This window comes from Lithobates pipiens, unplaced genomic scaffold (genome assembly GCF_037356315.1).
Source record: "Lithobates pipiens isolate NorthernLeopardFrog02 unplaced genomic scaffold, aLitPip1_a1.2 Scaffold_3, whole genome shotgun sequence".
Lineage (NCBI taxonomy): Eukaryota > Metazoa > Chordata > Amphibia > Anura > Ranidae > Lithobates > Lithobates pipiens.
In genome coordinates this window covers 161,923,270-161,947,644 of record NW_027507790.1, presented here as the reverse complement: position 1 = coordinate 161,947,644, position 24,375 = coordinate 161,923,270, and the positions used below count along the sequence as shown (strand labels likewise).

The following is a 24,375-nucleotide window of genomic DNA, read 5'->3' as shown; positions in this document are numbered from 1 at the left end:
GAAGATGGATGCAGCCAAATACAGGACCATTCTGGATGAAAACCTGTTGGAGTCTGCAAAAGACCTGAAACTGGGACGGAGATTTATCTTCCAACAAGACAATGATCCCAAACATACAGCAAAATCTACAAAGGAATGGTTCACAAATAAACGTATCCAGGTGTTAGAATGGCCAAGTCAAAGTCCAGACCTGAATCCAATCGAGAATCTGTGGAAAGAGCTGAAAACTGCTGTTCACAAACGCTCTCCATCCAACCTCACTGAGCTCGAGATGTTTTGCAAGGAAGATGGGCAAGAATTTCAATCTCTCGATGTGTAAAACTGATAGAGACATACCCCAAGCGACTTGCAGCTGTAATCGCAGCAAAAGGTGGCTCTACAAAGTATTAACGCAAGGGGGGGCGAATAATTTTGCACACCCCACTTTTCATTTTTTTATTAGTTAAAAAAGTTTCAAAAATCCAATAGATTTCGTTCCACTTCACAATTGTGTCCCACTTGTTGGTGATTCTTCACAAAAAATAAAAATGTTATATCTTTATGTTTGAAGCCTGAAATGTGGCAAAAGGTTGAAAAGTTCAAGGGGGCCGAATACTTTCGCAAGGCACTGTATATATATATATATATATATATATATATATATATATATATATATATATATATTTGGGGAGTGGCGTGAGGGTGAGGCATCTTTCTCCCCACGCTTCGGCCATAAGAGGTGTGTGTAGTAGTATGTTATGTTTAGGCCAGAAGTTTGGCTATCTTTCCTGGTCTAGGAGGATACAGCACCTTGGTGAAGAACCAGGGGAAAATGTTCTGCCTGAGAGGGAGAGTCTGTTCCTCAGAAGATAATGGTGCTCTCTGATGCATGGATGCACCCAGTGCCTGGCTGTGGGCCTTCGAAAACAATGCTGTTGGTGTTTACCTGATGGTTCTTATTTTTTGCAATACACCATGGTCCAAGTTCTATTTATGTACTGTCAAAGCAGAAGTGATGTCAGAGTCTAGAAAACATTTTGCTGGAGATATCTTAAGCCCTAACCCTGTATCCCTGTAAACCTGAAACAAAGAAAACATCTATGAAAGAAAGAGGTGCCCGACATAATTTTTTATCCTCCACTACAGCCATGAATCCATTATGGGGTAATGTAAGCCCACTCTGGCATTGGGGGGTTCTTTTTCCCGCTGAGGGGAGTCATTACACTTGTAAAATTAGTTTTCTCCAGAAAAAATGTAGGACAGAGGGGTCAGAGGGCCGAGGGAACAGAGAAGGGGTGTGTTTCAAGAAGGAACCAATTTTTATTTTTTTAATTACATGCTGTTTTTATTACAGCACAAGATATAAAGAGAGTATCAGAATAACACATGTGGCTCATAAAAAGTCATATACATGGAACATAACGTCCAGTTTTGTGTTTCAACATTATAAGAAAACAAAACAGAATACAAAGCAGTGAGAAAGTGAGAAAGCAAACAACTGCAGGCAAAAGGACGTCGCCCTGACCATGAAAATATAAAGAAAAACAAATTAGATTATGATGCAATTGTAGGATGTATGCAACCAAGTTATACAGAAGAAACATTCAGAAAGGCATTAATTCAGTTAAGGTCCTAGGGTAGACTCAATAAGAAGAGCAATTTCCCCATTTGTTCTTAAATACATGTATGGTAATAAATATCTTGTGATGGATGAATAGCTGTAATTTCCTCTATCCTCTGGATAACTATGAAACTGAGGGAGAGCGCCAATTAAGGGCAATAACCCAAAAATTGCACAACATTGTGTGTAAGTCTCAGAGAAGGCTTAGGTGTTTCAGGGAAAGACTTAAAAAACAGACACATGGAAGCCGTTAAGGTAATCTGCATACCTGTAATTTGCATGACTCACTACTGCTTTTCTCCGAATATGTTACAGAGCTTTGCAGCTCTAAAATGTATGCGAGAATGTGCATCTATCCAAGCAGCCCCAAAAGCATAAATCACGTACTTCTTGGAAAATAGTGTGGAGGCTGGTATAATACCATCTCGTATGCAGTTTTACTATCGTTTCTTTGATGGCGACCGATCTGGTGCATTTTTGCATGTTAGAGAGCATCTCTAGCCAGCCCTCGACAATATATTTCAAAATCGGTGTGTAATTTGTAATGAGACCTATAAAAAATTTCTAATTTGTAGGTAAAATTCTCCTCTATAAAAAACCCAAGTGTTGCTGTAGATACAGGAACCAGTTTTTAATTATTGTGAGGATACCTTGATAATTGTAGCCATCTTGATGTGTCTGGTAAATTTGAGCTGATATTTTGGTGGCCATTTGGAACTGACCCCTATGCCCTGTAATCAAGGAACATTCTGTGGTTTCTGTATCTAAAATACATTTTATTACACCATAATTGTTCTAGAATAGTTTAGAGTGGCCTGTGCCTGTCACCAATGTAAAAAAATCACAAACATAAGCATAAGTGACAGCTCTGAATATGCTGGAGCTGCTGACATCACATCCAACAGGTTGGAACCAAGCAGCAGTCTCAAGGCTTTTGGATGGCTAAACAAGGGAGGCTTCTACAAGTGAATAACATGGCTAAAATATGTTAAATAAATATATAATTTTATGGGAATATTTTTGTTGAAATTAGCGGTCTGACGACAGGATGTCTTTAACTCCTTCAGATTCGCGCAATAGCCGAATGACGGCTACAGCGCGGATCTGCTTTGCCAGGAGTATGTCTATTGATGTCTTCCTCTTTGCAGACACACCACGAGTCAATGAGACCCAGGTGATCACAGATCTGAGTAATGGGTTGATCCCTGCCCCGTACCACGTGATCATCTGTCAGCTAATGACAGCTGATCATGTGATGTAAACAGAGTATATGTAATCCTTCTTTTTTTTTCTCACGCTGGCAGTGTGAGAAGAAAAAAAGCCAATCACCAGCTTCAGTTTGCAAGGACATCAGTCCCAAAGAGGAGCAGCATATTATGTGCCCACCAGTACTGCCTGCAAGTGCCACAAATCAGTGCCAAAATTCGGTGCCCACAGTGCCCACAGTGCCCACCAATCAGTGCCCACAGTGCCCATGCTACTTAAGTGCCAGCAATCAGTGACAGCTATCAGTGCCCACAAGTGTCACCTACCAATGCCCACCAGTGGTGCCAATCAATGCCTCATCAGTGCCACCCAGCAATGCTGCCTCTCAGTGTCACCTACCAGTGCCCATCACTGCCACCTATCAGTGCCCATTACTGCCATCCATCAGTGCCACCTATCAGTGTCACCCATTAGTGCCCTTCAGTGCCACCTATTAGTGCCCATCAGTGCCCCTTTATCAGTACCACCATATCAGTGCCCATCAGTGAAGCCTCATCAGCGTACATTAATGAAGGAGAAAAAATACCTGTTTGCAAAATTTATTAACAAAATATTAAAAGGTTTTGTATTTTTTTTTATAAGATAAAAAAACCCAGAGGCGATCAAATACCACCAAAAGAAAGCTCTATTTATGGGGAAAAAATTATAAAATTTTAATTAGGGTACAGTGTTGTATGACTGCACAATTGTCATTCAAAGAGTGACAGCGCTAAAAGCTGAAAACTGGTCTGGGCAGGAGGGGGGTTTAGGTGCCCAGTAAGCAAGTGGCTAAACAATGCTGCGAACATACAGAAAAATCTTCAAAAAGAACAAATAAAGATAAACTGAATGAGAAATAGTTCTGCAGGCAGAATAAATTAGAGCTACAAGTGGTAAGCCTTAAGTACAGCTGAAAGAAAGTTAGAAACTTTTAAAGAACTATTGATTCACTACAAAGTAATTAGTGGGAGAGAAAAGAATGAGATACACAAAACAGATGACAAAGTTTCACTAATGACTTCATTTAAACCAGTGCTGCTGACTCTAAAATACCACTATGAAGAGACAAACAAACAAGCCAAATGCTTTGTAATTTGATTTTGATTAGAGGAGTATCAGGACTATTTGATAAGGCAAAGAGCAATGATGTGGCAAGTTCAGTATCCTAAAAAAAATCAAAATTCATTTTTGCTGTTGTTTGCTTAAGGTACATAACCACTGTTGTATTATATCAACACAAACCAGGATTATTTCCCTACAAGAGAATTTTTTTGCAGGCACATGTAAAATGGGGTGCTCACTTAAAGTGTTAAGCCCCATACACACTATCAGATTTTCTGCTGATTTTTGTCTTCAGATTTATCAAAACCATATAATATGAGGTCAAACCTTAAGAGTTTCAATTTGTAGGCAATCAGGCAGACCCTTGCACTACATGGTTTTGGTAAATCTGAAGACAAAAATCAGCAGAAAATCTGATAGTGTGTATGGGGCATAACTGTACCTTGAAGCAATTACACTTATATTTGCCGTTCTCCAAACCCCAGACTTCCTTCTAGTCATGTTATCAAGATATCAGTATCAATATCTCACGGCAGATTTATTGATGGTGATAACAGTTAAACATGCTTATGCAATGCACATCAACACGTCCAATTGTAGATTGCATTGGGAATGCGTGTGATAGGGCAGCAACACAGGAAAAAAGTTGGAGACTAGGACCGAGTGTTGTCCACCCATATCATTGAGTGTCTAAACAAGGCCTTTTATACCAGTCATTACTCTAATGAAAGCTACAGATTTAAATGGGTTGAAGGTGATTTTTGAAATTACATTCACATATTTAAGCTTATATGCAGGGGCAGACTGACAACTCATGGGGCCCCCGGGCAATAGGAGATTATGGGGCCCTCAGGCAATCAGACATTATTGGGCCACACAGTATACACAAACACACACACACAGTATACAATCACACAGTATACACAGACATGTTTCTATTGGCTGAGAAGGTACTAAAAAGGTGGGGCAGCTAGAATCTCTGGATTTTTAGACCAAAAGGATGTCGGTAAGGGACATTTCAGAGACAGATGTAAAAAAAAACACAGATTGTTACATACTGTCCCTGGTTTAATGAGGCTGGCAGGGCCAGACTTACCATTGGGCTTAACTGGGCTCAAGCCCATGGGCCCCGCCCAATAGGGGGCCCCATCGAGATACATAGCAGAGTGTACTCAGCTCAGCTCCGCTCACAGTCATTCCCAGTCCTGCCCAATGATTGACACAGAGAATGGGCGTGACTGTGAGCCGAGCCGAGTACACTCGGCTACTCCCAGCTCCGCTCGGGCCTGCGAGAGGACCAGGGAGCCACCGAGATACACAGGACTCTGTATCTCGGCAGCACCATTTCTAAATTACAAGACTGCAATGACAAGGCTGCAAATGACACTGGACAAGGCTGCAGATGGATGGACAAGGCTGCAGATGGACACTGATAAGGCTGCATTGATGGGCATTTAAATTTAAGTTTTTTCCTTAAACTTCCCTCCTAAACTTGGGGCGCGTGTTTAACCACTTCCCACCCGGCCAATGCATATATACGGCCGGGTGGGAGCCGTCTACTCCTGATAGGACGTTCAGGAATGTCCTTCAGAAGTAGCGGGATCGCGCGCGCGCGTGCCCGCGCAGCGGCGCGATCCCGATGTGCTCGTGTCACCCGGACACGGCACATCTCGGATCGGCAGGAGGGCTCTGTGATTGGCCCTCCTGATCACATGACGGCCGTGTCCAATCACGGCCGTCATGTGATGTAAACAAACAGCCGGTTGCTAGGCAATCGGCTCTCCTCTCCTCACACGGAAGTCATCGCTGAGGAGAGGAGAGCAGAACGCTGCAGCTGGCTGATGATCAGTGAGTATGGGCTGCTTTTTACAGCTTTTTACTCACTGATCATCAGTGTAGTGTCAACACACAACACACCACACAGTACAAACACAGTCCCCACATATGTCCCCATAACACACATGTCCCCAAAACATACATGTCCCCAAATAATAAAAACACATGTCCCTAATAATAAAAACATGTCCCCCACATATGTCCCACTAAAATCACATGTGCCAATGATTATCTGCACACATATGTACGTGATCACCTGCACTCATATGTACATGATCATTTGCGTACATATGTCCGTGATCACACAAACCAATTATTATACACTTAACGGAATTTTTTTTACCAAAAACATGTAGCAGAATACATTTTGGCTTAAATTTATGACAAAATTTGATTTTATTGGATTTCTTTTCAAATAGAAAAAAAATATATTGTTTTTTTTTCCAAATTTCCGCTTTTTTTGCGCTTATATCGCAAAAAAAAAAACGGAGTCGTGAATAAATAACACCAAAATAAAGCTCTATTTGTGCGAACAAAATGATAATAATTTCATTTGGGTACAGTGTAGCATGACCGCGCAATTGTCACTGAAAGCGCTAGAGCGATGAAAGCTGAAAATTGGTCTGGGAAGGAAGGGGGTGAAAGTGCCCTGTATTGTAGTGGTTAATAAATACGGTAATGTATAGAAGTTAGGGCCCGAAAGTGACTCAAGCCCAGGGGCCCCCACCACCCTAAGTCCTGCCCTGGAGTCTGGCAACCCTGATGGGGCCCCCTAGTGGCATGGGGCCCTCAGGCAGTGCCGCCCCTGCTTATATGAGATTTTAGTGTCAGGGTCTTGGACAGCGATGTCATCCATATTCTTACTATGGGGCGTCCATTGTTGGCTGATCCCCCTCTCCTCTGAAGTCAGGGCAAAGTCTGCATTCCATTATTATGCAAATTCATCTGTTTTATTTTTTTTAGAATTACCATGAAAAAAGTAATATATGTGCATCTAGAAATAAATACGTAACAACATTCAAAAGCTTAGAAATATTGCAAACTCCAGAATGGCATATCATTTATGTGTATTAACCACTTGCCGACCGCCGCACGACGATGTACGTCGACAGAATGGCACGGGCAGGCATATGGGCATACATGTACGTCCCTGCCTTCCCGCGGGTGGGGGGCCCGATCGGGCCCCCCCCCCCGGTGCCAGCGGCGGTCGGTTTTCGTTCAGAAGCGATCCGGGATGAGGGGGCGGCCATTCATTCATGGCCACCCCCTCTCGATCGCTCCTGACGAATGGAAGTGAGGCGTGACATCACTTCCTCTCCTGTAATGTAAACACAGGAGAGGAAGTGATGTAATCTCTCCTCCGTGTCGGTATTTTTCGTTCCGGCACCGAGGAGAGAGGATCGGTGAGTTGCACCAACACGACACTTCACAGTAGAACATGCCAGGCACACTCACACCCCCCCTTCACCCCCCGATCACCCCCCCAATCACCCCTGCCCCCCCAGTCACAGTGACACCAATAGCATTTTTTTTTTCTTTTTGCATTGGTGTCATTTGTGACTGTAATAACTGTTAGGGCAGTTAGGGTTAGCCCCCTTTAGCTCTAGGGTACCCCCCTAACCCCCCCAATAAAGGTTTAACCCTGTGATCACCCCCCATCGCCAGTGTCACTAAGGCTGGGTTCACATTGCAGCGGTTTATGAGAACGGATGTGATTCGCACCGCACTGCAGTGCAAATCACATCCGATCTCTGTGCGATTTGAGTTCAGCCATACAGATAGTATGGCTAAATTTGCGCCGCACCCGCCGCAAATTCGCACGGGACCCTTTTTTTGGTCCGCAGCAGAATTGGATCGCATGGGTGTTCACACCATGCGATCCGAGTTTGCAGATCACACTGCGATATGCGAACTGATCTGGGGGTGTCATTAACATTTCACTGACACTCCCAGCAGTTCGCATAGGGCAGTGTGAACTGCCGCCGGGAGGCATGCGATGCGGGAACCCGCCGCGGATTCGTGGTGTTCCCGCATCGCTCCAGTGTGAACCCAGCCTAATAAGCGATCGTTTTTCTGATCGCTGTATTAGTGTCACATGTGTTGCTAGTTAGGCAGGTAGGTATTTAGGTTCGCCGCAGCTTTTTATAGCGCCAGGGACCCCCATATACTACCGCATAAAGCCCCCTGATTGCCCCCTAGTTAACCCTTTCACCAGTGATCACCATATAACTGTTACAGGTGACGCTGGTTGGTTAGTTATTTTTTTATAGTTTCAGGGCACCCGCCATTTATTACCTAGTTTCACTAGTGTACCCCTAAATTTAGGGGTGTCTACTTTCCAACATGGGGTCATTTGGGGGGGGGGGTTGTGCCATCTTGGCATTTTATGGCCTTCAAAACTGTAACGCCCTTAGAAAGTCTGAAGGCGGTGCTTGGTTTTCGGGGCCCCGTACGCGGCTAGGCTCCCAAAAAGTCCCACATATGTGGTATCCCCGTACTCAGGAGAAGTAGCAGAATTTATTTTGGTGTGTCATTTCACATATGCCCATGGCATGCGTGAGCAATATATCATTTAGTGACAACTTTGTGAAAAAATAAAATAAAATAAAAAGTTTGTAATTTTCCCGCAACTTGTGGCAAAATATAAAATATTCCATGGACTCAACATGCCTCTCAGCAAATAGCTTGGGGTGTCTACTTTCTAAAATGGGGTCATTTGTGGGGGTTTTGTGCCATCTTGGCATTTTATGGCCTTCAAAACTGTAATAGGTAGTGAGGAGTGAAGTCAAATATTTGCGCCCTTAGAAAACCTGAAGGCGGTTCTTGGCTTTCGGGGCCCCGTACGCGGCTAGGCTCCCAAAAAGTTCCACATATGTGGTATCCCCGTACTCAGGAGGAGCAGCAGAATTTATTTTGGGGTGTCATTTCACATATGCCCATGGCATATGTGAGCAATATATAATTTAGTGACAACTTTGTGAAAAAAAAAAAAAAAAAAATTAAAGTTTGTAATTTTCCCGCAACTTGTGGCAAAATATAAAATATTCCATGGACTCAACATGCCTCTCAGCAAATAGCTTGGGGTGTCTACTTTCTAAAATGGGGTCATTTGTGGGGGTTTTGTGCCATCTTGGCATTTTATGGCCTTCAAAACTGTAATAGGTAGTGAGAAGTGAAATCAAAAATGTACGCCCTTAGAAAGCCTGAAGGCGGTGCTTGGTTTTCGGGGCCCCGTACGCGGCTAGGCTCCCAAAAAGTCCCACATATGTGGTATCCCTGTACTCAGGAGAAGCAGCAGAATTTATTTTGGGGTGTCATTTCACAAAAAAATGTTTTTTGTCATTATTCAATCGCTTGAGGCAAAAAAATAAAATATTCAATGGGCTCAACATGCCACTTATCAATTTCCTTAGGGGGTCTACTTTCCAAAATGGGGTCATTTGGGGGGGGGGGGTTTGTACTGCCCTGCCATTTTAGCACCTCAAGAAATGAGATAGGCAGTCGTAAACTAAAAGTTGCGTAAATTCCAGAAAACGTACCTTAGTTTGTAGATGTGACAACTTTTGCGCAAACCAATAAATATACAGTTATTGACTTTTTTTTACCAAAGACATGTGGCTGAATACATTTTGGCCTAAATGTATGACTAAAATTGAGTTTATTGGATTTTTCTAATAACAAAAAGTAGAAAATATCATTTTTTTTCAAAATTTGCGGTCTTTTTACGTTTATATCGCAAAAAATAAAAATCGCAGAGGCAATCAAATACCATCAAAAGAAAGCTCTATTTGTGGGAAGAAAAGGACGCAAATTTTGTTTGGGTACAACATTGCATGACCGCGCAATTACCAGTTAAAGCAGCGCAGTGCCAAATTGTAAAAAGACCTCTGGTCATTGACCAGCAAAATGGTCCGGTCTGAAAGTGGTTAATCAAACTATGTTGATTTCAAATATCCAGTCAGGCTCAGGGAAAATTCCTAATTTTTAAATTCCCCTATACCAGATTAATTGTTTTGTGTGTAAACAGGCAAGAGTGAAAAATACCCCTTTAGTAGATCAGTCCCTATATACCTTTTTTTATATCCAGTAAAGCCAACCGATACCGTTTACATAACTAAAAGGGTTTCAAAGTGCCCAAAGGTCTAGTAATTAATAAAAATGAAGATTTTTTATTTTTTTACAAATGTTATTAGTTCAAATATTCATGACATATTGGACAATATACAACATAATGTGACAGTTGATGAGGATGGTAGTGTAATGTTCTGGACACTTACTCAATAAGCACTACAAAAAGCAATTCAATTAATGGCAAGTTCAGCCACCTAACCTTGTTTCCCTGAAAATATGACAGTGTTTTTTATTAATTTTGGCTACAAAAAACACACTAGGGATTTTCAGGGGATGTCTTATCTATGCCCCCTTGTCCTGACAGCACAGGAGTCATCATTGTGAGAACTTTAATAAACCTTAATAAACCAAAAATAAACCTTAGCTGCTTGATGACCAGCCATCGTTATTATACTGTGGTAGGTTGGCACAGCTGTGTGAATCGTCATAGGTGTACGTCGGGCACTTTAAGAGCAATATCAGGTGCCAGAGCTGATGCGCGTGGCTGGTGGCCGCAATGTCCGCCGGCCACCTGAGATCATTTCACAGAGAGCCATTCTGTCAGGAAAGTAGAGAGAGATTTGCTGTTCCTAGTGATCAGGAACAGCGAGCTCTCTCTACTCCCAGTCAATACACTCCCCTCACAGTTAGAAAAACCTCCCTAGGGAACACTTAACCTATTGATCGCCCCCTAGTGTTAACTCCTTCCCTGCCAGTGTCATTTATACAGTAATCAGTGGCTATTTTTAGCACCGATCGCTGTATAAATGTCACTGGTACCAAAAATAAGTAGAAGAATAGATATTGGCCTAAACTGTAGAAGACATTTTTTTGGGGATATTTATTATAGCAAAAAGTAAAAAAAGTTAAACTTTTTTTAATTTTTTCAAAATTGTTGGTCTTTTTTTGTTTATAGCGCAAAAAATATAAATGGCAGAGGTGATCAAATACCACCAAAAGAAAGCTCTATTTGTGGGAAAAAAATACATACATTTTGTTTGTGTACAACGTCGCATGACTGAATGATTGCGCAATTATCATTTAAAACGATGCAATGCCGTATCACAAAAAATGGCCTGGTTATTAAGGAGGTAAATCCTTCTGGGGCTGAAGTGGTTAAAGTCAGTGCAAAAATTGTTAATATGTTTTGTAAAAAGAATGTATAGTGTCAAGTGTGTCTCCTTGTGTAACTTTATAGTCGAATACCTTATTTACAGCGCCACCGGACGTCTCACGTGATTACCCGCTCTGAGCACTGCCAAAGGAAGGGCCAAGACCCCCACTAACATCAGCCCTGCTCCGAGCACTGCAGAGGGAGGGGCCACTGACGTTAGTCGGGAGGAAAGGAGAAGATCTCTGGTGGGTCACGTGAGTGCCCGGCGGCGCTGTAAATAAGTAATTTTCCACAATAAAGTTACAAAAGGAGACACACTGGACGTTACATAATATTTTTACAAAACGGATTATATATTTTTACAAGGACTTTACTAGGCCTTATTTTCGGGGAAACATGGTAAAATGAATATCTCCTATACGTGCAAAAGTTAGGAGATATTCACCCTGCATGCAGCCAGTGACATCACTGGCACGTGCACTCTGAAGGTCCGGCATACCTTGCCAAAACTTCAGAAAAGCTTAATGCCGCAACTGAGGGCTCCCATGTGCATGCACGGAAGTATTGTCAACGCGGCTCCAACCGGAGCTTGTGATCCCGGAAGAAAGGTCCAACGTGAATATTTCATAATGTTCTAGTATGTGATGCATACTAGCATATTATGCCATTGCCTTTCAGTTTTTTTTTTTTTTTTTTTTGAAAATCCACGGTTTACAACTGCTTTAGAATGAAAGAAAGTAGTACTAATGTACCAAGCATTCATTATTTTTAGGAGAGGTGGATATGTGGAGGCCCCCTTTATTATGGCCATGACCATATTTAGTCAGTTACATCACCCAGCTTTCCCACCTGGTTTATTTACAAACAGCAACCTTCTGGGGATCTGTCATTTCCTGGTGATAGCACTACAGCAGAAAAATGACAGATCTCTGGCCAGCTGATGTTTGTAAACAAACCAGCTGGGGATCAGTTATTTTTTAGCAGTAGGGATCTTGTGTGACGTCATTGACCAAATATGACGTAACCTAGAATTCAGGCCGTTTTTTTTTCCAAAATCAGTTGCCCGGGGATCTGACATTTTGTAGCAGTAGTACTTTTTTTAACTTGTACTGTTTCATATCTTCATGTGCAGCTTTAAGGCATCCATCAAGCAGGTTATTTAGATGATTTAGATTATGTTGTCCTTTAAGCTTTATTAAAAGACCCTCTCCCTGCTGAACAGTATATACAGTATATATTTTTGCATTTTTTTGCATTGCTACACATCCCCGTGGTAGTACCCAGCTACCCATGCTGATTTTTAACAAAAGCTTACAAATTAGCTTTGGAAAATGCGATAAAATCAAGCAAGATTTCCTGTTGACTTAAATAGTATTCAGAGCTATGTTCAATGCTTGAAGACTTCACACTGGGTTTGCAAAACCTCCTGCAAACCAAGCTTTGCCTGATTCACTCATCGCTTCTTAACGCATCTCCATGTCCCCTAATTACTGTTAATATATGTGGGAGTCATTGAAATGATATATAAGTGGCGTTCAAGTGTAAATAACAGACTTATGAATGCATTGTTGGAGCTAGTTACAATGTAAGTCGGTTAAGAGAAAAATAACAGGTAGCCATTATTCATTAAGGACTCTGCTGCAGTTCGTATGAAATACTAACATCAGAAATCTGATAGCATTATAAATTATTATAGGTATATTTTCAATTTCAATTAACATTAACAAGTCACCTCAAAAACAGAAAGAAAAAAATCCTGACAGGCAAAAATGAAACTATTACACACATGAGAGGAGATGTTGCTCCAGTGAAATTTCACTTTAGCTGTAAGTTGGTTATTGGTAAGATATGTGACATGACTCCATCCTTCTCTTTCTATTTCATGGTAAAATGATAATTGAAAACTGTCAGTAGACACCCAAAAAATTTTGATACTAGAATTATGTAATGATCAACTTTAACCACTTCAATACAGGGCACTTTCGCCCCCTTCCTTCCCAGCCCTATTTTCAGCTTTCATCGCTCTAGCGCTTTCAGTGACAATTGCGCGGTCATGCTACACTGTACCCAAATGAAATTTTTATCATTATGTTCGCACAAATAGAGCTTTATTTTGGTGTTATTTATTCACGACTCAGTTTTTTATTTTTTGCGATATAAGCGCAAAAATAGCGGAAATTTGGAAAAAAAAACAATATTTTCTTTTTTATATTTTAAAAGAAATCCAATAAAATCAAATTTTGTCATAAATTTAAGTTTATTCCATCCGGACCCTGTTTGGCCACAGGGGCTCTTTAGAGTAATCTGGCAGAGAACTGGACGCCATGTAGGGTGCCCTGCCAACTCCTACCACTTATTTCTGCAGCTCAGACCTGTGATTCAAGACCTTTGATTATGTTACATGGAATAATGCTAGGATTATCTAACAAAACAACAGTTGTGTGAGAAAATCTATTTTGCATTTTAAAAACAACAAGGACGGGGGGGGGGGGGGTTTAAAGATGTTATATGTTGCCCAGAGTTTATCTTTGAGGCTTTTCCATCTGCTTGTCATTACTCACAGCCCTGGTGTTGGCAGCACGCCCTTGCCCTTTTCAAGAAATGTAAGCAGGCTACTGGACATTCATCCTGGGCCTGATCTCTGCTTAGACTGTTTGCATATGCCCTGGTAAACTGCATATGTATCTTGCTTTTGCTGTGCTTATTTTGATAATAAACCTATTATGTCTGCTACAATTTGTCTGGGATCTGGACTGGTTTAGGATTGGATTGTTTTTGCTCGATCTTAAGTTTTGTTTTTTTTCGTCCAAACTGGCGGTTTGGATGAAAATTTGTCTGGGATCTGGACTGGTTTAGGATTTGATTGTTTTTGCTCAATCTTAAGTTTTTTTTTCGTCCAAACTGGCGGGTTGGACAAAAAAAATTGTTGGCTCTGGTCGAAACACCTGTACGCACTATGTGACATAAGTACAGTGATTTCCCTGCTGATCTATTGTGCTCTGACAGGGTGACCCCCCCCCCCCCCCCCCCCACCAGAACACTCCAAACAACACACTCTGCCATTGGCTGAGAGCGCTGTTAAGGATTCAGATGGCTGCTGGTTTTCTGTCAGACAGACTGACATACATAAGGGTCAAATGTCGGCCGTTTTTTTAACCTGCCGATGTATCCCGACATTTGGCCCATGTGTACCTGGCTTTACCATCAACCCACTGACTTTGCAACTGTCTGCTGTTTGCTTTGACAATCTGTCTGAGGCCTTACATTGCTCTAGCTTCTTTTTCTGCCTGCTAGTCAATTGAAACCACTGGTGCCACAGTGGGTTTACCAAATCCTGTGACAGACTGGCTCAATTCAGTCAGTGCGGACACACAAAACTTTATATAGTAATTCAAGCACTGCTTGTGGCATTTTTCAGTGTGATTGAGAAAAGCGGAGCAATCAAGTGCATTTCTATTTGTTATTAGCTTATTACTTCTTGTGAAATTTCTCTGACATACTGTGAAATCTGAATATGAGTAGTCATTTGACAATACCTTTTTCACAAACAAAAGGAGAATAACAGTTACTATTCATCCTCCACATATATTCACTATTTGAACCCTGGAGATGATCATGGAGGATCGCTGAGATATACATTTTGAGAAAAGGGAAATCCCTTACAAGTGTTCAACCTACAACTACCATAACTTCAAAAATAAATCATATTGCTGAAATATAAAACAATTTCATTGGCCACCTTGGAATACTGTCCAGGTCCTTGTTTATGGTTTTGGGAATGAGCTTTCTATATGATATCTAACTTTCATCTATTTTAAAGCAGAGGAAGATTATTCCATTATAATTTTCCCACTATCCATTTTCAGACATAATGCCCAGAGCCCTCAAATATATTTTGGGAAACATTTAAACTACAGAATAAATATGAAAAAAAAAAAGTGTAAGGAAGATATTAAACGTGGCAAACATCAAAAGTACATATACAACCTCATGAATTTTTTGCATTTTCTAAAACTTTTCTTTTTTATTTTGTCTAGTAAGGTTCTCAAAACCCATGTTATGATTCATTTTATAAGGATGATGATCTTTCATCTTTGCATTTGTTCAATTGATAGAGTAATCCATAATGCTAATTTACACGTAATAACAAATTATTTCTTTCATTTACCTTAAGAATAAGGTTATGAACTATTTCAGCAGAAAACTGTCCAATAAATAAGGCAAAATTATCATGAATAAAATTCATATAAATACACTTTATATCAATGTGGTATGCATAAAGCTGGTCATGCATATATATTACAATCTGACTGTACAATCTCTGTAGAATCTTCCTTAGAATTACCAAAGCTATGTATGTGAGAACACAGATAAAAAAATGTTAAGGTGAAACATTAGCGAAAATCTTTTTTAGTGCTGGATGGAGTGGGAAAGTATAAAAACACCATCAAGTTTTTATTTTTACGTGTCAATGTCAAGGATAAAGGGGAAATCCTGAACCTGACAGAAGCACAGCTTTCCCCATTCAAAGACATCTCCGCTGCTCTTTTTATTTTTTTTGGTAACAACCATAAAATGTTGGATTCTCTCTTACTTTTTCTTCCGGTGACATTGGTCATCAGGACACATAGTAAGGTTAGATCACACCAGCTGGGATGCAAACATACCCCAACCCTTCTTTATTATATTAAAAAGAAATTCAATTTTAATTATCTTCCAAAAGGTCTTATTAAAATGCAATTAATGAGCCTAATTTGATCAAACCAAAGCATCAATGATATGTTAAACTTGCACTTACCAACCTCCACAACACTAGAACAGTTGGGATCGTTGAAGCCGACTGGGCACTCACATGTATAGGTTTCATCAGACAAGCCCGATAAACATATTCCTCCGTTTTCACATGGGTTGGGCTCACACACATCCCCTGCCAGTCAAAAATAGAAAAAAATGCAATTAATGACACATCCACACAGTCACCAGTAGACATAATCCAAGTCATTCCACATTTCTCAACAAAATGAACATTAAAAAGCAGAAAACATATCAGCTAGACAGTCACTTCTAAAATAAACCGGAGGGTGCTGCTACAACGTATATAGGCAGCTCTATATTTAGAAAATATCTTGCTAGAAAATGACTTTTCACTGTAGGTGTGGTGACAAGGACTCCTACACTTTCACAACCTCCTTTAAGAAAAACATATGCTGCTAACACCTAGGATAAATACAAATTCTTCAAAATACTATACCAAACATACAGGCCTGGTTTTATTGATCTGGATCAATTTTAAGCTTATATGCCTCTGTTTTTATGAATTTTGTACAATTATTTTATTCAATTGTCATCTTCCATGTTGAGCCTTTAAAGTCAAGTTAGTTAGGCGTGTTCCGTCATATCTGGTCCTGCAGTCTTTTGTACTAAAGGTATGGTACTGCCAAAATAATTAGTACACTTAAAGTATTGTATATATTTGTGTTTTTTCGTTGTGGACAGTGAAACTATTAATCAAATTACATTTGTCAATTGCTGCATTATAATTTTTGCAGTACTGTATTATTATTATTATTATTCAGGATTTATATAGCGCCAGCAATTTACGCAGCGCTTTACAATATAAAAGGGAGACAATACAGTTACAATACAATTAAATACAAAAGGATTAAGAGGACCCTGCTCAGAAGAGCTTACAATCTAAAAGGGTGGGGCAGGTGGTACAGAAGGTTATAACTGTTGGGAATGAGTTTATGGAAGTGGTAGGAGATTAGTTTGAGACGTGATAGGCTTCCCTGAATAGATGAGTTTTCAGGGATTGTCTGAAGGTAGCAAGAGTAGGGGATAGCCGGACCGGTGGAGGTAGCGAGTTCCAGAGGATTGGAGAGGCTCTGGAGAAATCCTGGAGACGAGTGTGGGAGGAGGAGACGAGAGAGCTTGAGAGTAGGAGGTCTTGAGAAGAACGGAGGGGACGGTTTGGGTGATATTTGGAGACAAGATTGGTGATGTAGCTCGGGGCAGAGTTGTGAATGGCTTTGTATGTGGTGGTTAGTATTTTGAATTTAATTCGCTGGGTGATTGGGAGCCAGTGTAGGGATTGGAGGAGAGGGTTGGCAGACACTGAGCGGTTGGTAAGGTGGATAAGTCTGGCAGCAGCATTCATGATAGACTGAAGAGGAGATAGCCTATGGAGAGGCAGGCCAATGAGAAGGGAGTTGCAATAGTCAAGGCGAGATATAACAAGGGAGTGAATGAGGATCTTGGTAGTTTTAATTGTTAAAAAGGGGCGAATTTTAGAGATGTTACAGAGGTGAAATCTACAAACCTTTGACAACGATTGGACTTGGGGCTGAAATGACAAGTCAGAGTTTAGGATTACACCTAGTACCCTGGCGTGAGGGGAGGGCCTGATGGTTGCATTGTTGATTTTGATGGAAAAGTCATGTATTGCTATAGCATATAAATATATTGCTATTATTCAAATATAACTAAAGGCACAACTTAAAGTAGACCTAAAAAAGGGAATTTGAATACCGCAAACACATCCAGTTGAGAATCTACAGATAGTTAAAGGACGGGGAAGGTGAGGGATTAGGGACACAGACACATGCTTGGGTTTTCACAAGGAAGTAAGAACCATCATTGGACTTAAGGTCGCTCATGGTCTGTAACTTTGCAGCAGAATTTTCTACCCTGTTCTGTAATCCACACTGTTGCACTGTTTTTAACCACAGCACATGGTGTCGAATTTGTTTCCTCTGATTTACTTGGCTGTCTGTTGGCTGTGACAGTGAGTCACTGACCTGGAATAGGGAGTCAATGAGTGATATCAGAACTCATTTAAATCAGAACATTTTCTTTCCATGCCAGTGAATCAGAAGGTAATAAAGTCTTGGATCATCATTAGAACAAGGCAACTAACATTTTTAGATTATGAGATTGGCAATAGCAATCTATATAGCTCTCCCAGTGTAGGTTTGTACTAATAACCATTTCAAGTATAAAAAGATACAGAGCCTAATTGCACGAGATTGAAGACTGCAAGTCTTTTCTTTATTTGGACCATACAGTGCCGTAAAATGTTAAAACAGCGTGGCTGTTTTGAAAAAAAAAAAACAGCGTGGCGCATATGTCCATTTAAAAAATTGTATCTGGTAATAAGAAGAGAGGGAAAAACTGTTTTAGTATTCATTGGTCCAATTCAAATTATACCAGTAATTATACCAGTAAGTTCATTCTACATTGGAAATTCATCCCCCACCAACAAGATCACTATAAACATAATATCAAACTAAAGTCTAAACAAACATTCTAGACTTTGACTGTACCAGAGCGAAAATATGTGCAATTGCAATAAATTCAGCTGTCAGACACATTGTCTTCCATCTTCAAACAGTTGCTTAAGTGTTTAGTTGCTGCCAACATAGCAAGAACTGAATAGGCATCTGTTATGTCTCTCAGTGCAGTATGGAGCACATATCTTGTGTATTTTATTGCAATGCCTTATCTATTAATTTTCATACAACAAAATGTTCTTTTCAGACAACATAACAGTAATCAGACATTAAGGGCTAATTCACACTATGTGCGGTGACAAGCATTGTACTGCTTTGTAGAACATCTGTCAACACAAGGACACACAGGAAACAATTGTTTTCTATGTGTCCCATTCACACTACAAGGCCGCCTAGGTCTGTGCTGCAGCGTGTTGCGATAAAATACAAAAATGCTGCATTTTATTGCAGTGCACCGTGCCAAATTGCATGGCACTGTACAGAAGAGCAGCATATACATTACCATGAATGAAGTGTATATTTTGTACACTTCATGTCATGAAAATCTCACGAAGAGATTGTCCTCCAGGTCTTCTGATGTACGATCGTCGCGGGTACGCACGATCGTACGAACGCCCTTTACGTTCGTACACAGGTGCGCGTGCGCGGGCACGCGCACGGTCGCGTGCGTGCGTCCGTATTGGCGCCAAACTGCCTATTTAAACCAGCCTCTTGCCAACAGTCTTTGCTGTCTGCTCTACAGCGTTATATCTGTGAGACCTGATCCGTATCGTTTGTTCCTGTTTGACCCGGCCTGCCTGTGACCTATCTGCTATCCGCCTGCACCCGACCTTGGCTTGTTGTGACTATTCTCCTGCCTGTTCCCTTGTACTTCGTTCCTGTCTGGTATCCGATCCGGCTTGCTCTGACCATCCGTCTGCTAAAAGGGTAACCTGCTTATATTGAACTGTTCATCTGCTATAAGTGCCTGCTCATATTGAACTACCTATCTACTGCAAGTCACCTGCTTTTACTGAACTGTGTCATCTGCTACAAGTGATCTGTTAGTATTGAACTGTTCATCTGCTATAAGTGCCTGCTCATATTGAACTACCTATCTGCTGCAAGTCACCTGCTTATACTGAACTGTGTCATCTGCTACAAGTAATCTGTTAGTATTGAACTGTTCATCTGCTATAAGTGCCTGCTCTTATTGAACTACCTATCTGCTGCAAGTCACCTGCTTATACTGAACTGTGTCATCTGCTACAAGTAACCTGCTAGTATTGCACTGTCCATCTGCTCCTAGTGCCTGCTTATATTGACTGTTTATCTGCTGCAAGCACTTGTGTATATTACACTGTTCACCTGCTACAAGTGGCCTGCTTTCCTGCACTGCTTATTGCCAAGTTACCTGCTCCTTTGAACTGTGTATCTGCTATAAACTACCTGCTGATCCCTTCACTGTGATTACCTGCTCCACTGAACCTCGCCTACCCATCCTACCCATCTGTTGATCCTGCCAGGCACCTGTACCCCTCCTTACTCCTGTGTTCCCTGTTACATTGCCAGGAAACCGGTAGTGGGAGTCGTAAAGGAGGCCTCTCTCCGCAATCCGGGCTCGCTACTAGAAGGTACGTGATAGTAGCAGACAGCCCAATGTCTGAGCCCGAGCAGGGAGCCTCCGCCATGGAAGAACTTTGTCAACACCTGGCAGGACTGTCTGAGGCAGTTAAGGGCCTTCAACAAGGCTACACTCGGCTGGAGGAACGGGTAATTGCTCTTTCCAACCCCTCCGGATCCTTGGGGGACCCTCAACCATCAGTTTCTTCAGCTAAAGCAGGTCCAACACCTACAGTTGTGATGTTACCACCAGAACCTAAAGTTCTCACACCCGAGCGATTTTCTGGGAATCGCAGTGGCTTCAGGGCCTTCCGCAACTCCTGCGAATTATATTTTGCCCTCCAACCACGGACCTTCTCTTTAGAGGCTACCAAGGTGGGTTTTGTGGTGTCTCTACTCTCTGGAGACCCCCAGACCTGGGCCCACCGCCTGTTAGAAAACAAGGACGCAGCGTTGACTAATCTTTCTACCTTTTTTGATGCTATGGCTCAATTGTATGAAGATCCTCAACTTTCAGCAACTGCAGAAACCGCTTTGCGGACCCTCCAGCAGGGACGAAGGGCGGTGGAAGATTATGTGGCCGAGTTCAGGCGATGGGGTGCGGATACGAACTGGAATGATGCTGCCCTTCGCCATCAGTTCCGCATGGGACTCTCTGATTCTTTGAAGGATGAGCTTGCTAGAGTCGGTGTTCCACAGACATTAAACGCATTAATTGACTTGGCGATACAGATCGATCGTCGTCTGAGAGAGAGGAGAGCTGAGAGGGCCACTGGTTTCTCTCGTCCAACCTGGATGCTTCCAAAGGCCCCAAGCCATTTACATCCAGCACCTGCCACCCGATCCACGTCTGACACACCTGAGCCAATGCAACTTGGAGTCTTGCGGCCATCTCTTACCCCCGAAGAACGTCAACGTCGGCGGAATAATAACTTATGTCTCTATTGCGGGGAATCTGGACATTACGTCAGGAACTGTCCAATAAAACTTCGTAAGTGTCCATCCATGCCTCCTGATCTCCCAGACTCTTTAATAAAGTTTCCATCTCACCTTATCATTTCTGTCTCCTTTCAGGTCCCAGGAAAGACTTTACAGACACCCGCCATTATTGATTCCGGGGCATGCAGCTGTTTTATGGATTCATCCTTTGCTGCCCAACATCAGATTCCTCTCCTACCTAAGACCCGTGGACTCTCTATTCATTTGGCTGATGGCTCCGCTATTAAATCTGGTCCTGTAACTCGAGAAACTGCACCTCTACCTACTGTTATCTCTGGTTCTCATCGAGAACTTCTCCGGATGGACATTATCTCCTCCCCTCTTTTTCCTGTAATCCTTGGGATGCCCTGGCTACAGGCTCACAATCCAACCATAAATTGGACTACAGGAGAAATTACCTTTTCTTCACCGTATTGCCAGAAGTTCTGTGGTTCATCCGGTTCTCTGAGACCAGCAACTTTATTATCTATTGACTCAGAGATCGATTTACGTCAAGCCATTCCCGAAGTCTACCATGAATTTTTGGACGTGTTCAGTAAACAAAAGGCAGAGGTGCTCCCGCCCCACCGGGCTTATGACTGCCCCATTGAGTTACTTCCTGGAGCCAAGATTCCGTTTGGAAGGGTTTTTCCCTTAACAGAGGTAGAGCAGGAGAAACTCAAAGAATACCTCGAAGAAAATTTAAAGAAGGGGTTCATTCGCCCGTCTACGTCCCCAGCAGGTGCAGGTATTTTCTTTGTTGAGAAAAAGGACCACACTCTCCGACCCTGCGTAGACTACCGTGAATTAAACAACATCACTATAAAGAACCGGTACCCTCTCCCTCTTTTTCCAGAGTTATTCCAAAGACTGGGAATTGCTACGGTGTTCACTAAACTCGATCTCCGTGGGGCTTACAACTTGATCCGTATCAAGGCCGGAGATGAGTGGAAGACTGCTTTCCGTACCCGATTCGGACACTTCGAGTATTTGGTGATGCCCTTCGGTTTGTGTAATGCCCCCGCCACTTTCCAATACTTTATCAATGATGTGCTCCGGGACTTTCTGGACTTATTTGCTGTCGTTTATTTAGATGATATTTTGATTTTTTCTTCCTCCCTTGAAGCCCCTCGCAAGCACGTCAAAAGCGTGTTGGGTCGGCTCCGCCAACACGGACTATATGCAAAAGCAGACAAGTGTTTGTTCGAACAGGAAAGTATACCATTCCTGGGGTTGATCATCTCTAGTAAGGGTATAAAAATGGACCCCCAGAAGATTGCTGCGATTTTGGACTGGCCGACTCCTGTAGACAGGAAAGGAATCCAACGTTTTATTGGATTCGCCAATTTCTACCGCAAATTTATTAAAGGTTTCTCAGCTATTGTTGCACCCATCACACAACTAACTAGACAAGGAACCCTTTTTCATTGGACCTCTGAAGCTCAAAAAGCATTCGAGACTCTCAAGGGACTTTTCACCTCCGCTCCTATTTTAAGACATCCAGATTCCTCCCTGCCATTTGTTTTAGAAGTGGATGCATCCGAAATCGCCGTAGGAGCTATATTATCCCAAAGACAAGGAACTAAGGCCCTGCTTCATCCTGTGGCTTTCTTTTCACGTAAGTTATCTGCAGCCGAGAAAAATCACGATGTCGGAGACCGGGATCTGTTGGCCATTAAATCCGCATTAGAAGAGTGGCGTTATTTGTTGGAAGGAGCTTCTCATCCAATTCTAATATTTACAGATCACAAAAACCTGGAGTACTTAAGATCTGCAAAAAGACTAAAACCAAGACAAGCCAGGTGGGCACTCTTCTTCTCCCGGTTCTCTTTCCATGTGACGTATCGCCCAGGGTCTAAGAATATAAAACCAGATGCCTTGTCACGGATGTTCCACAAGTCCCAGGAGAATTCTCCTCCGGATACCATTCTCGCTCCTGGGAATTTCCTTCTGCTTCAGGAAGATCTTCTCTCTCGGCTTAGACAAGCCTCCATGGGACAAAGACCCTTCTCAGAACCAGAACTACAAACCAGAGGTGGGTTACTGTGGTATAAAGACAAGATCTACATCCCCGAAACTCTGCGGGTATCTGTTCTAGAGCTGTGTCATGACCACGCACTCGCCGGACATTTTGGTATCACTAGAACCATTGATTTGGTACAGCGTACTTTTTGGTGGCCTCAGTTACGGGAGGATTGCAGGAAATACGTGAACACCTGCACTACGTGCATTAGGAGTAAGAACTGTAAAACCAAGGCCTGGGGCCTCCTTAAACCGTTGTCTGTTCCGGACAGGCCATGGAAAATGCTGTCTCTAGACTTCATTGTTGAATTGCCTCCGGCAGACGATCATACCACTATCTTGGTGGTGGTCGATCGTCTGTCAAAGATGGCACATTTTATTCCCATGAAGGGTACCCCTACAGCCTCTGAAACTGCACAAGTGTTTATCAAAGAAATAATTAGGCTCCATGGGGTACCAGCCAATATAGTTTCAGATCGAGGAGTACAGTTCACCTCTCGATTCTGGAAGTCCCTCTGCAAGGCCTTGAATATTGAGCTATCTTTCTCATCCGCTTATCATCCTCAGTCCAATGGGCAGACTGAGAGGACAAACCAAACTCTCGAACAATATTTACGCTGTTTTTCCTCTTTCGCACAAGATGATTGGATCTCCCTACTTCCAGTAGCTGAATTTGCGTATAATAATTCTCTCCATTCCGCTATCAAACAGACACCCTTTTTTGCCAATTATGGCTTCCACCCTTCGTTTTTACCCAACTCCCTTCCTGAATGTTCAGTACCTGCGGTCCAGGAAAAGATGAACTTTTTTTCAACCAACAACAAACTTCTACAAGAAACAATGACTAAAACTCAAGAGCACAACAAGGCAACCTTTGACAGGAAGAGACGAGGAGAGTTAGTACTGGTACCTGGTGATTTGGTGTGGCTATCCACGGTAAACTTGAAAATGGCGTGTCCTTCAAGGAAACTAGGTCCCAAGTTTTTAGGACCTTTCTCAGTCAAAAGGAAGATTAACGAAGTTGCTTTTGAACTAGAACTTCCAGACTCACTAAAGGTTCATCCGGTATTCCATGTATCCTTATTGAAACCTTTCACTCCCAATCCATTTCCTAACCGAAAAACCACTCCTCCTGATCCGATCTTGGTTGATGGTGAAGAAGAATTTGAAATTGAAGCCATCCTAAAATCCAGAAGAAGAGGAAACCAGAACCAGTTCTTAATCAAATGGAAAGGATATTGTCCTGAAGAGAACTCCTGGGAGCCTGAGGACAACATTCATGTGAAAAACTTGATTCGATCCTTTAAAAGGGCCCATCCTGAAAAGTTTGCCCGAAAGGGCATCCGGAGGCTGCCCCTTGGGGGGGGGGGGGCAATGTCCTGAAAATCTCACGAAGAGATTGTCCTCCAGGTCTTCTGATGTACGATCGTCGCGGGTACGCACGATCGTACGAACGCCCTTACGTTCGTACACAGGTGCGCGTGCGCGGGCATGCGCACGGTCGCGCGCGTGCGTCC

At 42.2% G+C, this 24,375-nt stretch overlaps 1 protein-coding gene across 1 annotated transcript in view; it reads right to left on the bottom strand.

Moving 5' to 3' along the window:
- Window positions 1-24,375, bottom strand: part of EDIL3 (EGF like and discoidin domains 3) — a 976,894-nt gene that overhangs the window by 712,569 nt on the left and 239,950 nt on the right. The window contains exon 2 of the mRNA XM_077462438.1: window positions 15,766-15,894. Within this exon, the coding sequence (XP_077318564.1) occupies window positions 15,766-15,894 (129 nt within the window). The remainder of the gene's footprint in view (window positions 1-15,765; window positions 15,895-24,375) is intronic.